General features: G+C 43.7%; 2 protein-coding genes across 8 annotated transcripts in view; one reads left to right on the top strand and one right to left on the bottom strand.

The window, feature by feature from the left end:
• LOC111025049 (uncharacterized) overlaps positions 1 to 3,661 on the top strand; it is a 41,181-nt gene extending 37,520 nt beyond the window's left edge. For 6 of the 7 annotated variants that reach the window (XM_088125193.1, XM_088125190.1, XM_088125199.1 and 3 more), the window contains 3 exons: positions 1,881 to 2,069; positions 2,144 to 2,691; positions 2,774 to 3,661. In XM_088125193.1, the coding sequence (XP_087981319.1) occupies positions 1,881 to 2,069; positions 2,144 to 2,691; positions 2,774 to 3,487 (1,451 nt within the window). In that variant the 3' untranslated portion in view covers positions 3,488 to 3,661. Of the gene's footprint in view, positions 1 to 1,880; positions 2,070 to 2,143; positions 2,692 to 2,773 lie in introns of those variants that run through there. The other variant, XR_015791520.1, reaches the window with a different exon arrangement.
• Positions 3,662 to 7,400: 3,739 nt separating this feature from the next.
• Positions 7,401 to 7,811, bottom strand: LOC148213144 (uncharacterized). Its single transcript, XM_088123307.1, has one exon. It carries the CDS (start codon positions 7,809 to 7,811, stop codon positions 7,401 to 7,403), a length of 411 nt encoding a protein of 136 aa, XP_087979433.1.
• Between the last annotated feature and the right edge of the window lie 7,060 nt (positions 7,812 to 14,871).

Raw genomic sequence — 14,871 nt, 5'->3', positions numbered from 1 at the left:
ATGTTACAGACGACCTGATCCAGGTCGTTGGTGTGGAGACATGCGACTAGGGGTATCCTATACAATGAGTTTGTATAAGACCAGACCCAGACTACAAAATAGTCGATCTTTAGATGTAATGCCGTTGACTAACAGATTACTATTTCATAGATTGACCAGACAACTCATTCTCAATCCTAAGTGAGTTATAGACTCCTGTCTGTGAGGGCTTGTCCTTTGATTTGTATGGGTGAGAGTGGTCCGAATTGCCGACTCAATATTCCTACTGTTTATGCAAAGCTTTGCACAACGACACTTTACGAACCTAGCTCGAACCCGGACCCCGGCTCGACCTGAACACAAAAGTAGACCTGCACAAGAGGGTAAACACTCCGACGCTCAAGTCAGTATAGGTCGGACTTCGTATTTAGTTCGAGGTGAGATTCAATACCTGAGTGTGAAATGAGGCCCTCTATTTATAGGTAGGGGATCCGACAGTATTCATGACCGACGGTTACATGTTTTTTCTCATGTCGGACCTGTCGGGTTCCGAGTAGATCGAACCCTAATCAGATCAGACGTCGGCATGTATACTTGGCCTTTTCCCAATGGGTGAACCCGACCTCTTCGGTAGGTTCAAGGTGGACCTGGGATATTTTAATCCTTGAACACCAGTAAGCGTCCTCCACGTGTCCGAGGTATTTTTACCCTTAAACATTGGCCGCCTTTCTGTCAGGTTCGATCTCGACCTGGCAGAGAAGTTGATCCGATTCGATTTTGGACACGTGGCGACTTTTAATTCATAAAGAGAATATGACCGTTGTGGAAGATGTTTCGATCTACCAGGTTGTCGGAGTACTCAAGTATTCCGTCGTTACGGATTTCGAGATGATCCTAGCCACTCGTTCATTACACGTGTACAGCGTAGAGGTTTTTCCGATTGACTATAAATAGCTCCGAAACTTCAGATCAAACCTTACATTCCCTGAATTCTTGGAGTTCGATCTGAAACCAGCTCGAACCTTCTGTAGGTCAGTCATTCTCGTTTTACTCTTCTTTTTCAAATATGGTAGCTTTCTTGTCTTCCCCTTCCAGTAGTAATAGCCTAGGTAGCGCAGGTCGGACTATAAGCAGTTTGCTCCCCAAACCAAGTGATTCTGGAGAGGACTTAGCTCTTAGGTTGGAGTCCGAGCTGGAAGAGATTGAGAACTTTAGGTTTTCGGACAATGGGGAAGATAGTGACACCTCCACCTCGAGCTAGGGTTTGGAATACCCTTCAAAAATGCCCGAGCACTATCTTGGACCCCTCCGTAGGAGGTTTAAAATTCCAAATGACATCCTCCTCAGGGTTCTAGAGGAAGGGGAAAGAGCTGACAACCCCCCAAGGGGGTGGGTCACTCTTTACTTGAAAATGTTTAAGTACGGCCTCAGACTTCATCTTCACCCTTTGCCCAGTAGTTTTTAAACCGAACTGCTCTGGCTGCCTGCTCAAGTGGCCCCCATGGATGGGGTGTCATTTTTGCCTTAGCCATTCTTTTTTGGTTGCGAGCTCGGGATGAGGACGGGGCCAAACTTCTAAATGTTGACCAGCTTCTTGGGTGCTTTGAGGCCAAAAGGATAGCTAAGAAGCCAGGTCGGTATTATATGTGCGCAAGGAAAGGCACTGGTGGTATAGTCAAGGGGCCGACCTCCATCAAAGGATAGGTAGGGAACTGGTTCTTTGCCTCTGGGGAATGGCTGGCAAAGGATGAGTTAGGTCGTGCCTTCTTTGACGTTCCCACTAGGTTTGAGAACTTAGGTATGGAGTCGTTCTTGCTTCTTTTTCTTTTATTTTGTAACTTCTAATCTTTTAAACTTTTTGTTTCTCACATCTAACCCGAACCTTCGTTTGCTTTGTGCAGTATCAATCAAACCAATTCTCGAGCTCACTCAAGCCACCTTTGATACCCTCAAGTACAACAAGGATCACTTCCCAAGGGGTCGGAAGATCGGAACCTTGGTGACTGACAAACTGCTCCTTGAGTCTGGGTTGTTAGATTACAATCCCTTGGTGCGTCCGGTTGAAGCTTCAAGGCCAAACTCCGAGCTCGGTAAGTCGAACTCGGCCTTACTTCGATTTTTATTTTAACTTTCATTTCTGACTTTTTTTTTACTTGCCTTGCAGCAATGGTGTGTGGATTCTCCAGCAGTGTGAAACGCAAATCCAAGGGCCGTGCCCACGCCCTCAAGGCTGTTCAAATCACGGAGCCAACGACCCCCGCTGTGGCTCAGCTTGCGGCTCAGGATAAGGCTGGGCCATCTTCCGCAGTCCCAAATCCAGTGATCGAGCTGGAATCTGCTGGGGAGCACTCCAGAGAGGAGCGCCCAAGGGATGAGTCTGAGGCGCTGGACGTGTCACCTCTGCGAGAGGTGAGGGAAGAGTCTCCCTTGAGGAGAAAAAAGAAGAAGAAGAAAACCACCTCTTCCTCGGAGGTTGGACCTCGTGGGCCCCTGCCCGCGAGTCATGTCGACTTGGTGGACGACCTCGAAGCTCGGATGGGGGGGACGTCCGATTTGAAGATGCGGTTCAGAATTGAACCGTCAAGCTCCGGGGTGAAGGACCAGGTGTCCCGCATCTCGGCTGCATGCTTGGACCGCTGTCTCAGGAGAGCGTCCAAGTTTGTAAGCGATCCAGGGTCCGTGCTGCAAAGGACCATTGACCATGCCGTCGAGGTAAGACCTACTCCTACACTTGGTTTTATTATTCCCAACTTGTAACTTAGTCTGACCTTTGTTTGCTCTCTGTGCATTACAGGCGTTCACTGCTTCCATCCATTCAGCGGTTATGATCAAGGCCAAACTGGATGGAAGAGAAGCTTTGGCAGCAAAGGAGAGGGAGAACTCCTCTGCTGCCTTAGAGGCTGCCACCATGCTGAAGGGCGAACTGCTGAAGGCCCGGAGCGAGGTGGATATCTTGAAGGTTGAGGTGGAAGCCAAGGCCGAGCTACTGAAGAGGGAGGATGAGAGGCATAAGACCCACCTCCGAGCTGCCCACGCTATCACTAAAGGGCTGGAGAAGGAGAAGTTCCAACTCCTAAAGGAGAAGGACAAAATGCTCCAGGCCTTCGAGGCGAAGGACGATGTGATAGGGCGCCTCACTGCCGACCTCAAGGTGGAGAAAGAACGCATCGCCAACGGAGTTCTTCTGGAGGAAGCGTTAAGACAGCACCCTGACTTTGATGGGTTTGCCAAGGACTTCAGCGATGCAGGCTTCAAATTTCTGATGAAAGGCATTGCTGCTGACATGCCCCACCTCCAGATCGACCTCGGCGATCTGAAGAAAAGGTATGCTAAGAAATGGGCCTCCGGACTTGACGGTACTCCTGGCCCCCAGTCCCTGGTGGACAAGTACGCTAGGGAGCTGGACTTTGACTACTCCGACACAGAGGATGAAGACGCTCCAAGTCAAGAGCCCGCTGATGTTGGAACCACGCAAGAGGAAGTCCCCTCACAACAAGGCAGATCTTAGGAGATGAACCTTCTGGGCTCCCAGGGCGAGCTGTCCTCCCACCTCGGAAGTAGCTGAGGCTTCTTTTTTTATATATTATTATTATTTTTTTATTTTTTGTAAGTTTTTGGGCAGAGCTGCAAGGTATATAAGCCTTGGCTCTGTCCTTTAATCAGTGAAATCTCTATTCCTTCATTTTTGCGCATCAAACTCTGTCTCGTTCTTTCATTGCTTTTTCCTTATGCTTTTGAACCTGCTTTTGCAATTTTGAACTGGTACATGAATAATATCATCTCGCACCTCTAACTCGTAGGTTTAAAGGATTGAGTGTGGGATGAACTCTTTTTACATCGCACCTTTTTCTTAAGGTTTGAATTTGAGAGTTTCTTTTACTGGACTTTAATATTTCTCCTCGAACTCGGAAGTCTAATAGGCAATATTAAACCAATTTGAACTTTCTACATCGCACCTTTAACCTAAGCTATCAAAGGATTGAATTTTGAGTCCATAATTAATCTACGCACCGCACCTCGAACCCGTGGGTTTGGAGGATTGGATTTCTTGAACTTTCTACATTTACCTTACCGGTTTACAAGTCTTATGGGAATCCGTGGCCCCCATTTAATTTCTGATCGAACTCAGAGTCATGAAATTAAATAACTCTGTTTATTCACCACTCAATTCCTTCCCTTGAAAATTTTTACAAGTCCATTTTAGGACCATTTTGACATTTCAAGGGTAATAGCGCTTAGGTGCTCTGCATTCCATGGATGTGCAAGCAAATTTCCCTCCAAATCGGCCAGCATGTACGTTCCAGGTCGGACTATGCCTTTAACCTCGAACGGTCCTTCCCAACTTGGGTTAAGAGTGCCCACATGACTCTGAATCTTTCTTAAGACCAAATGTCCAACTTGAAAGCTTCGAGGTGGAACTCGGGTGTTGTAATGTCTGGCCATTCTGTTCTGATACTCTGCTAGGCGCAGCTCAGCCGTTTCCCTTTTTTCTTTTAATAAATCAAGATTAAGGAGTAGCTCGTCCTCGTTCTTTGTTGGCTCGTACTGCTTTACCTTGTCTGTTGGCATGCCGATCTCAACTGGAACAACAGCTTCAGAGCCAAAAGCCAGTGAGAACGAGGTTTCGCCAGTTGACTCTCTCGAGGTGGTCCGATATGACCATAATACTTCTGGCAGCTCTTCGGCCCATCTTCCTTTTTTGGAGTCCAATCTCAGTTTGAGTCCCCGTTTTATAATTTTGTTTATTGCCTCAACCTGCCCATTTGCTTTTGGATGTGCAGGGGACGAACTGAGATGACTTATACCTAGCTTCGTGCAGAAGTCCTTAAACTTTGCATTGTCGAATTGTTTTCCATTGTCTGTCACAATAGCATTTGGTATACCGAAACGGCATACAATGTTCGTTCATACGAACGATGTGACTCTAGGCTCTATAATATGAGTGAGCGCGCCTCGGCCTCGACCCACTTGGTGAAGTAGTCCACAGCGACAACGGCGAACTTGGTTTGTCCTTTGCCTAGGGGAAAAGGACCTATGATGTCAATTCCCCATTGTGCAAGTGGCCATGGGGCCGAGATGGGGGTGAGCAGCTCGGGAGGCTGATGGATAATATTTGCAAAGCGCTGGCAATTGTCGCAGGTTTTCACAAACTGCTTTGCATCCTGCTCGACGGTGGGCCAATAATACCCCTGTCGAACCACTTCGGCCGATAATGACCTAGCGCTAGAGTGGTTTCCACATACTCCTTCATGGATTTCTCTAAGGATGTAAAGGCCTTCTTCAGGAGTTACACACTTAAGCAGAGGCAGAGAGAAGCCACGTCGGTACAATGCTCTATCTCGGAGTATGAACCGAGCTGCTTTTCGCGCCATCTTCTTTTGCTCCTTCGAGTCTTGCGGCAGATTTCCTTTGATGAACTCCACGATTGGGTCCATCCATGAGGGTGCTGGAGTGTCAACCTCCATCACATCTGGCTCCAAGATTGAAGGATTGTCCAAGATCTCGACCGAGACTGATCTGGCCAGGTAGGTCTCATATGCTGATGCCAATTTAGCTAAAGCACCTGCATTGGAATTTTCTGATCTTGGAACTTGATTCACCTCGTAAGTCTCGAATTGGGCGAGGTGCGATCTGACTTTGCTTAGATATTTTTCCATTCGGGGGTCTTTTGTTTGATACTCCTCCTTAATCTGATTTACGACCAACTGGGAGTCATTAAATACCTTGATGTGGATGGCCCCCAGTTCTTTAGCAACGCGTAGGCCTGCCAGAAGTGCTTCGTATTCAGCCTCATTATTTGAAGTTCGAAAGTTGAACCGTAGAGCATACTCGAATCGCTCGCCACCTGGTGCGAGCAAGAGGATTTTTGCCCCGCACCCCCTCTCATTGGAAGATCCATCAACGTAGATTGTCCACGGGAGGTCAGACTCGATCGACTGAGATTGTGGGGTGAGCTCCGCGATGAAGTCTGCCACTACTTGCCCCTTTAACGCAGTTCGGGGTTTGAATTGGATGTAGTATTCACTCAACTCCATTGCCCACTTCATCAGGCGTCCTGATGTTTCTGGCTTATGGAAGATGTTCTTCAGGGGCAAGTTGGTAAGTACTACAACGGTATGCGCTTGGAAGTACGACCTAAGTCTCCGTGCCGCAGTGACTAAGGCGAGGGCCAGCTTTTCCATTTGGGGGTACCTAGTATCGGCCTCGATCATGGCTTTATTTGTATAATAAATGGGACTTTGGCGTACTCCCTCCTGCTTGATTAGGGCCGAGCTGACGGCGCTGTCGGACACTGCCAGGTACAAGTGGAGCTTGTCTCCTGGCAATGGCTTGGCATGTAGAGGTGCCGAGCAGAGATAGTTTTTCAATTGTTCCAATGCTTGCTCGCACTCTGTCGTCCATTCGAAAGGCCCCTTCTTTCTCAAGACTTCAAAGAAAGGAAGGCACTTATCTGTTGAACTTGAGACAAACTTGTTCAAAGCTGCAATCCTTCCATTGAGGCACTGAAGCTGTTTCAGGGTTTTGGGCGCTTCCATCTCGAGCACAGCCTTTATCTTCTCTGGGTTGGCCTCAATCCCACGGTTGTTTACCATAAAACCAAAGAACTTCCCCGATGAGACCCCAAAGGCACACTTGGCTGGGGTTGAGCTTCATTGGATACTTCCGCAGAACTCCAAAGGCTTCAGCCAGATCGGAAAGATGCGACTTTGACTGCTTGCTGTTGACAAGCATGTAGTCCACATACACTTCCATATTCTGGCCGATCTGCTTGGCGACATTTTGTTCACCATTCTTTGGTAGGTCGCCCCCGCGTTCTTTAGGCCGAAGGGCATAACCTTGTAGCAGTACAGACCTTGGTCTGTTATAAACGCGGTATGATCTTGGTCTGGCACATGCATTTTGATTTGGTTGTATCTGAAGTAGGCATCCATGAAAGTGAGCAGCTCGTGCCCGGCCGTTGCGTCCACGAGCTGGTCGATCCTCGGCAGTGGGAATCAATCTTTTGGGCATGCCTTGTTTAATTTGTAATGTCTACATACATTCTCCACTTCCCGTTGGATTTTTTAACTAATACAACATTAGAGAGCCACTCGGGATACATAATTTCTCTTATATATTCAGCTTTTAATAGTTTGTTTACTTCCTCAACAATTACATCACTTCTCTCCTTATTTACAGGTCTTCTTTTCTGTTTTATAGGTCGGAATGATGGGTCTATGTTGAGGCGATGCACCATAATCTTCGGGTCGATGCCTGGAATGTCCTCATGGGACCATGCGAAAACGTCCGAGTTGGACCTGAGGAAGTTGATCAGCTCCTCCCTATCAGTGGTCCCCAGCTTGGTTCCTATGCTTACTTGTCTTTCAGGGCTAAGCAAGGGAACAAGCTCGAGCTCTTCTGTCGGTACTGAGAATTCCCTTTCACCTGGTTTTTGATAGGTCGGTCTCGGGCTTTGGCAACTCGTCCCAGCTAACTTGTTCCTCCAGGACGTATACTGATGACCCTTTGAGCGCGGAGGCGTAGCACTCCCTTGAAGTTTTCTGCTCTCCTCGGACCGTGCCCACTCTATTAGGAGTTGAGTACTTCAGGACTTGATGAAGTGTTGAGGGAACGGCCCGGAACGAATGGATGATGGGTCTCCCGAAGATGGCATTGTAGGCCGATCTGCCGTTAATCACCACGAACTCGGTCATCTGAGTTACTTGTGTACTATCTTGCCCAATCGTAACCGGCAAGTCGATACACCCTTCTGGAGAGACCGATTCTCCAGAGAATTCAACAAAGGGTGTTGGACTTTTCTTCAACTGAGACCTGGTCCATCCCAAGGCCATATATGTCGGGAGGGACAAGATGTTGGCATACGCGCCTCCATCTACCAATACTCTTGTGACCAGGACATGATCGATAAAGGGGGCGATCACAAGTGCATCATTATGAGGCAAGTGGACCCCCTCCAGATCGGTATCGTCGAAGGTAAGGGAGCAAGTCGGTTTCTGCTCCCTAACGATGAATACCTCGCGCCTGGCCTCCCGAGCTAGCTATTTCCTTTTGTTTCCAGACTGGCCCCCACTAGGGCCCCCGAAAATAGTGTTGATGACCGTAGGTCGATCATCTCGACGAGGTGGTGTCCTTGAACACTTCCTCTCTTCTTTCTTCTCCTTGAGTTGGACCTCGGTTTTCCAACAAATTTTTTGAAGTAGCCATCTTGAATGAGGTCTTCAATTTGGCGCTTCAATTCCCAGCAATTTGATGTATTATGGCCGTGATCGCGATGAAAACGACAATATTTATCCTTATTGCGCTTTTCTGGGTCTCCTCGGAGCTTCTCAGGTCGCTTGAGGAGCTTTTCCATCCCACTTTCCTCGATGTTTGTAAGTATCTCAGAGATGGGGATGGTGGTTGGAGTATAACGTTCGTAAGGTCGACTTCGATTGTGACTGCTATCCGACCTTCGATAATCAGCTCGGCTGCTAGAGGAGGAAATACAGTTTGATGCCACTCAGATCAACTACACCTTCAACATTAAGAATATCAGAGATGCTGTGGGCAATAAGATGTTAGTGACTCCGACTCTATAACAGCTCGGTGAGGCTCTAGAATGTGTTGGGAAGCCCTCTGCCACTTGGGATTTGACTACTCATGGCAAGGTACGACTAAGACCCGAGGATGTTTCACTAGCTGCTGCAGGATGGTTATATATAGTCAAAAACAGAATTCTGCCAACGGAGCATGATGAGCATGTCACTCAGGATAGGGCACTGCTGGTTTATGCCATGCTAAAGGGCATAAATGTAAATTATGGAGAATTGATCAATACCAGTATCCATGAGTGTGCCCACCAGACACGTGGTAAGCTTTATCACCCATGCTTGGTCACTTCTTTATGCTTGCGACAAGGTGTGCAGCTCCCTGAGGATCAAATTAAGAGAGATGCCCCAATTGTGGAAGAGAAGAATATTCGGAGAATTATCGCTCATGCGCTACAAAGAAGGGAAGGTACTGGGACGTCTCCTACATCGGAGATCCGTCGACTTCGAGAGGAGAACCAACAGCTGCGAGATCAAGTTCGAGAAGTCGTGCAACATATCTATAACTTGAGGGCTTCATTGGATTTTGCGGTTTTACCTTCATGGCCTCCAGCGCTAGCTGCTATCCTTGGTCATCCATCTTCCAGTACCGACACTGATCCTAGTCCATGACTGGGATGTTTTTGCTGAACGCACGCACTAAGCGTGGTAACAATTATATAGATGCAAGCGCATACCTGTCAGAGTAATATAAAATGGATGGAGTATCCAAGTATCGATCCTCAAGGACTTCTAAATAATTTCCAAACTCTGAAGTTTTAAAGAATAGTGAATGTTGAAATGAGTGATTCTTGTAAAATGGGAAGTGGTCACAATTAATGGTTTTGGATTTGGGATTTGGACTTAGAATGATAAAACCTAGCCCGAATTACTTCAAGTTAGCCAACAAAGAATCAAGGATATGCTAAGGACGATATGCATTTCACTTTAGGAACCAACGACTACGCTTCTCACTTGACTTATGTCTAAGCAAGTTCAAAGTCCTAAGATATTCCCTAATATGTCTATTATGAGATATATCTTAGTTTTAGGATGGAAATAGCGCAACCTCGGGTTAAGGTCCTATGTCTAGGCTACTTAAGCGGAACCCTTATGTCTAAGGCGCTCCTCTCCTCGGTTTTAACCACTCAACAATGCAAATAAGCAACCTTTTCAGTATTGACTTGTTAAGACTTACAGTGGCCTTCTCAAATCCTAACTTTTTGGGAAAACATGTTGAGCAATGAGTGGAAAGCAAAAACACTACTTCTTAGCAACCCTTTTTAGAAATAAAAGGTAACTATCCATAACCGAGCTAGAGACGGGAATTTAGAAAGACATATTGAAGAAAATATAGCAAGTAAAATGGTTGTTGAAATTGGAATGCATGTGTGTGAAAAACCAAAGTTAACTAACGGAGAGTTTTTCTCGGATTGAGAGCTTCGCCCTTTTCTGTCAAGCAAAGGGGGAGTGTCCAGTGCTCTTTCCTCCAAAAACACAACTCTCTTAATAAAAATAAAGTAAGTAAAGGCAAAGGAAGATAAGCAAAGTGCTGGATTTTTATATATATGAATAAGTAGAAAATAACTAAGTACAAACGGAAACAAAACAAAGCTCAATAAAGGAATGTAAAGTGCTCGGGATTTAAAAACTAAAAGCAATAATGAAAGCAATTCAAAAGTACTTAGAAAGCAACGAAGAAACACGAGAAACACTAAGAATGATCAAGAGAAGGAAGCAAGGCTTGATCCATTTGGTGGAGAAGCTGCTGGAATTTATATGCTGCAATGTGCGTGGTAGAATAGGTCCTAAAACGATGGTGAATCACCCATTTCCAACTCTTTTGACTGACCAAATCGTGCTCAAACTGATAGTGGAAACACTTCTCTACACGTATGCATCGGTTGGAACCACCAAAACGCATTGGAAGACGCGTTTCATTAAGGGCAAAGTTGGAAGAAAACCTTGTTTTCTGCAGGCATCCCAGCGCCTGGCGCCATGGCGCCTCCATGTAACTTTTTTCGTCTTTTTGCTTATTTTGATTAATTTGCACTCCCAAAATGGTCCTAAAATGTCATAAATACAATATAAGCCATCGACAAACCATAGTATATGAAGTGCATGAATTGAATGAAACTCAAACCAACGATCGAGAAAAATCCAAAACAAAGCTGAAACATAGTAAAAACAGCATCTAAAACCTTCTTTTTACGCATGTAAACAAGCGTAATCACACCCCCAAACTTAACTTTTTGCTTGTCCTCAAGCCAAAACTTAGCAACACTTAATCAGCTTTCTAACACATGGATAAGGAAAAGCAAAAAGCAACCGAGATGTTCAATCATAAATGTCTCGGGGAAAAGATGTCAAAGCCTACCATTCTATTGCCTTTGTAAACTTAGTCACTATAAACCAAGTTTGAAATGATAAAACTTTTTCTTTCAAAATCTTTTTTCTCTTTCAAAAACAGAAAACGTTTTCAAATACCCTTAAGGAATCTGCACACTCCCTTCTTACACTAAGACTTTCTACATCTGAAAGACCGGCTACTAGCCCCTGAGGTTTCCACACACTAACATCGGTTTCAACCACAGCTACTCGTAGAGAAGACTTTGAAACTAACAGCTAGGTCATAAAATGACGACAATGAGAAACACGAAGTCACTTATCACCATCCTTACTGCTATTTTCAAAGTCAACACCCAACCTAAAACTAAATGGGTGTCTACAGTAGGACTCGGAAATCATAAATAAACTACATTTTCTTTAACTCTCATTGTTTTTACCACTTTTCTTTCTAACACAAGTCTTTCCCCCACTCTTATTTTCTTTCAACAAGACTCTTTTTACTCTTTGCAAAATTTTTTTTTTTTTTTTTTTTTTTTTTTTTTTGTTTTTTTTTTTTCAACACTTTCTTTTTTTTAATAGCATTTGTTTTTCCAACTGACTCTTTTTCAAAAGAAATAGCATGATTTTTCAAATATAAATAACACTTTATCTTTCTGAAACAACGACTCACACAACGACTGTCCCCCCCAAACTTAAGAGAGACAGTGTCCTCACTGGGAAAAGACTTTTGCATCGGATGAAAAAGGCTTAACAATAAAAAGGACAAGGACTTCCTATATAGGGGCAAAGAAAAAGCTTAAAGTTTGTAAAGATCAAAAAGACATAAAAGAAAATGAGTTTATCACATAAACAAAGGAAATAGCTCAAAGCTTAGTCAGGCATAGAACAGAAAACTCAACAATCTCTATAATCATCATCGACATGAAATCACATGCACAGCACAGATGCTTCAGAATAGGCATGTGAAATGAAAAAGCTAAAAGGTTAAGTGAAGGCATACTTTAAGTGATCAGAAGATAAACGATACTAATTTATTCATGCTTCAACTGAGCTCGAAACATAATCAATACAAAAAAAACATGCGTAGTAATGCTAGAATATGCAAACTACGTCATTAACCAAAAGAATAAAACACAAAAAATAGCAAAGAAGAAACCTCCCCTTCATGAAGTCGGAGGTTGTGGACTAGGATCAGTGTCAATACTGGGAGATGGATGACCAAGGATAGCAGCTAGCACTGGAGGCCATGAAGGTAAAACCGCAAAATCCAATGAAGCCCTTAAGTTGTAGATATGTTGCACGACTCTCGAACCTGAGAGTTTTCGAAATGCTGGAAAAACAGGGCAGGCGCCAGGGATTTTAATTTTTTTTTTTTTTTTTTTCAAACATTTTTTTCTTTCTTTTTTTTGTTCTTTTTTTTTTTAACGTTTTCAAAAACATTCTCTTAATGAGAAAAACTTTATAATGAAACAAAGAGAAAAAAATACAAGATACAAAGACTTCCTTCCTTCACTTTTGTTCTTTCAAAAAGGATAAGAAGGACAAAACATTTTTCGCAAAAATTTATTGACCTGAAAGTTGAATAGAGGTTTTCCTATCCACTGGTTCTCCAAAATACGGCTTAAGTCTCTGCCCATTTACTTTAAAAACATTTTCTTTAGAGTCAACTAGATCCACTGCCCATATGGGTAGACTTTAAAAAATTGAAAGGGACCAGACCATCTAGACTTAAGTTTTCAGGGAAAAGTGGAAAAGTTTCAACCTAGAGTTGAATAACAGAACCAGATCTCTTCTTGAAGACTGTTCGGCCGAAGATGCCTATCATGCCACTGTTTAGTTTTTTTCCTTAACACACTTAGCATTCTCATAAGAAAAGTGCCTGTGTTCTTCTAATTCCAACAATTGTAACTTCCTCGCTTCACCTGCAGCCAACAAATCAAATTTAATTTTCTTAGTAGCCCAAAAGCTTTATATTCTAGCTCAAGAGGCAAATGACATGCTTTTCCAAAAACTAGCCTATAGGGGGACATGCCGAGGGGAGTCTTTAAATGCTGTCCTATATGCTCAAAGTGAATCATCAAGCTTTAAAAGACAATCCCTACGGTTAAGATTTACAGTTTTTTCTAAAATGTTTTTATCTCCCTATTAGATATTTCAGCTAACCCATTCGACTGAGGATGATATGCTGTTGCAACCCTATGACGCACATTGTATTTAGTCAGCAACTTTTGCATAGACCTATTCATTCACAAAATGAGCCCCCCCATCGCTATCAGACAACGCGGGGTTCCATAACGCGTAAAAATGTGCTTTTGCAGAAAACGAATGACAACTTTGGAATCATTGGTAGCAGTTGCAATGGCTTCTATCCATTTCGAAACATAATCTACTGCTAACAATATATAAAGCTTACCATTCGAAGATGGAAATGGACCCATAAAATCTATACCCCACACATCAAATATTTCAATCTCCAGGATCGGGGTTTGAGGCATTTCGTGGCGTTTAGATATCCTTACCTGTCCGTTGGCATTTGTCACAAACCTGGGCAAACTTATGTGCATCTTTGAACAGAGTGGGCCAAAAGAACCCACTTTGCAAAACTTTGGCTGCGGTTTTGTGTCCTGCAAAATGTCCTCCATATGGAGACATATGACAACGTCTAATATCCTCGTGCTCTTCTTCTGCGGACACACCTGCGTAAGATATTGTCAGGTCCTAGCTATATAGAAAAGGCTCATCCCAACGATAACATCGAACTTCATTTAGAAATTCTTTACCTGTTGCTTGTTGAACTCATAAGGAACTATTCGACTTACCAAATAATTTGCTATATCGGCATACCACGGAACTGAATCAACTCGCAAGAGTTGCTCGCCAATAAACTGTTCACGTATAACAGTTCCATTGTCACAGAGCGGGGATTCCAATCTAGACAGGTGATCAGCAACTTGGTTTTCAGTACCCTTCCTGTCCCTAACTTCAATATCAAACTCTTGAAGTAACAAAATCCACCGTATCAACGTGGTTTAGCATCTTTTTTAGCAAAAAATATTTTAAAGCAGAATGGTCAGTAAAACAATGACTTTTGTGCCTATCAAGTAAGACCTAAACTTATCAAAGGCGAACACAACTGCTAACAGTTCCTTTTCAGTAGTAGTGTAATTGAGTTGTGCACGGTCAGAGTCTTACTAGCATAATACAAGGATGCAAGATCTTGTTTTTACGTTGTCCTAACATAGCTTCTATTGCATAATCACTAGCATCACACATGAGCTCAAAAGGTAAATCCCAATTAGGTTCGATAATTATAGGAGCTGAACATTAGAGCAACTTTCAACATTTCAAATGATTTTAAACAGTCATCATCAAAAACAAATGGTCTATCATGTTCTAGCAATTGACACAAGGGTTTAGAAATTTTAGCAAAGTCTTTTATAAAGCGGCGGTAAAATCCCCCATGCCCTAAAAAACTTCTAATCCTTTGACATTGTAGGAGAAGGTAGCTTTGAAATGATGTCTATCTTAGCGTGGTCTACCTCTATTCCTTGCTTGGAAATTTTGTGACCCAAAACAATACCCTCTTGTACCATGAAATGACACTTCTCCCAATTTAGGACTAGGTTTGTTTGTTCACATCTCTCCAATACTCTCTCCAAATTAACTAAACAAGCGTCGAAAGAATTTCCAAAAACAGAAAAGTCATCCATAAAAACTTCTAGAATATTTTCTACCATGTCAAAGAAGATGGCCATCATACACCTCTGAAAAGTCGCGGGTGCATTGCATAGTCCAAAGGGCATTCGCCTAAAAGCGAACGTACCATACGGACACGTAAATGTTGTCTTCTCCTGGTCTTCTGGCAATAGCAATAGTAATTTGATTAAACCCGAATATCCATCTAAAAAACAATAGAAATCCTTACCTGCCAGACGGTCGAGCATCTGGTCAATAAACGGGAGAGGAAAATGGTCTT

The sequence above is a fragment of the Momordica charantia genome (genome assembly GCF_013281855.1).
Source record: "Momordica charantia cultivar OHB3-1 chromosome 1 unlocalized genomic scaffold, Mcharantia_2.0 BLBB01000001.1, whole genome shotgun sequence".
Classification (NCBI taxonomy): Eukaryota; Viridiplantae; Streptophyta; class Magnoliopsida; order Cucurbitales; family Cucurbitaceae; genus Momordica; species Momordica charantia.
Note: the sequence above shows the minus strand (reverse complement) of the source record. Positions and strands in the feature narration are given on the sequence as shown.

Coding starts and splice junctions, on each gene's coding strand:
- LOC148213144 (XM_088123307.1), bottom strand. CDS start 7,811: ATGGCCTTGGGATGGACCAGGTCTCAGTTGAAGAAAAGTCCAACACCC.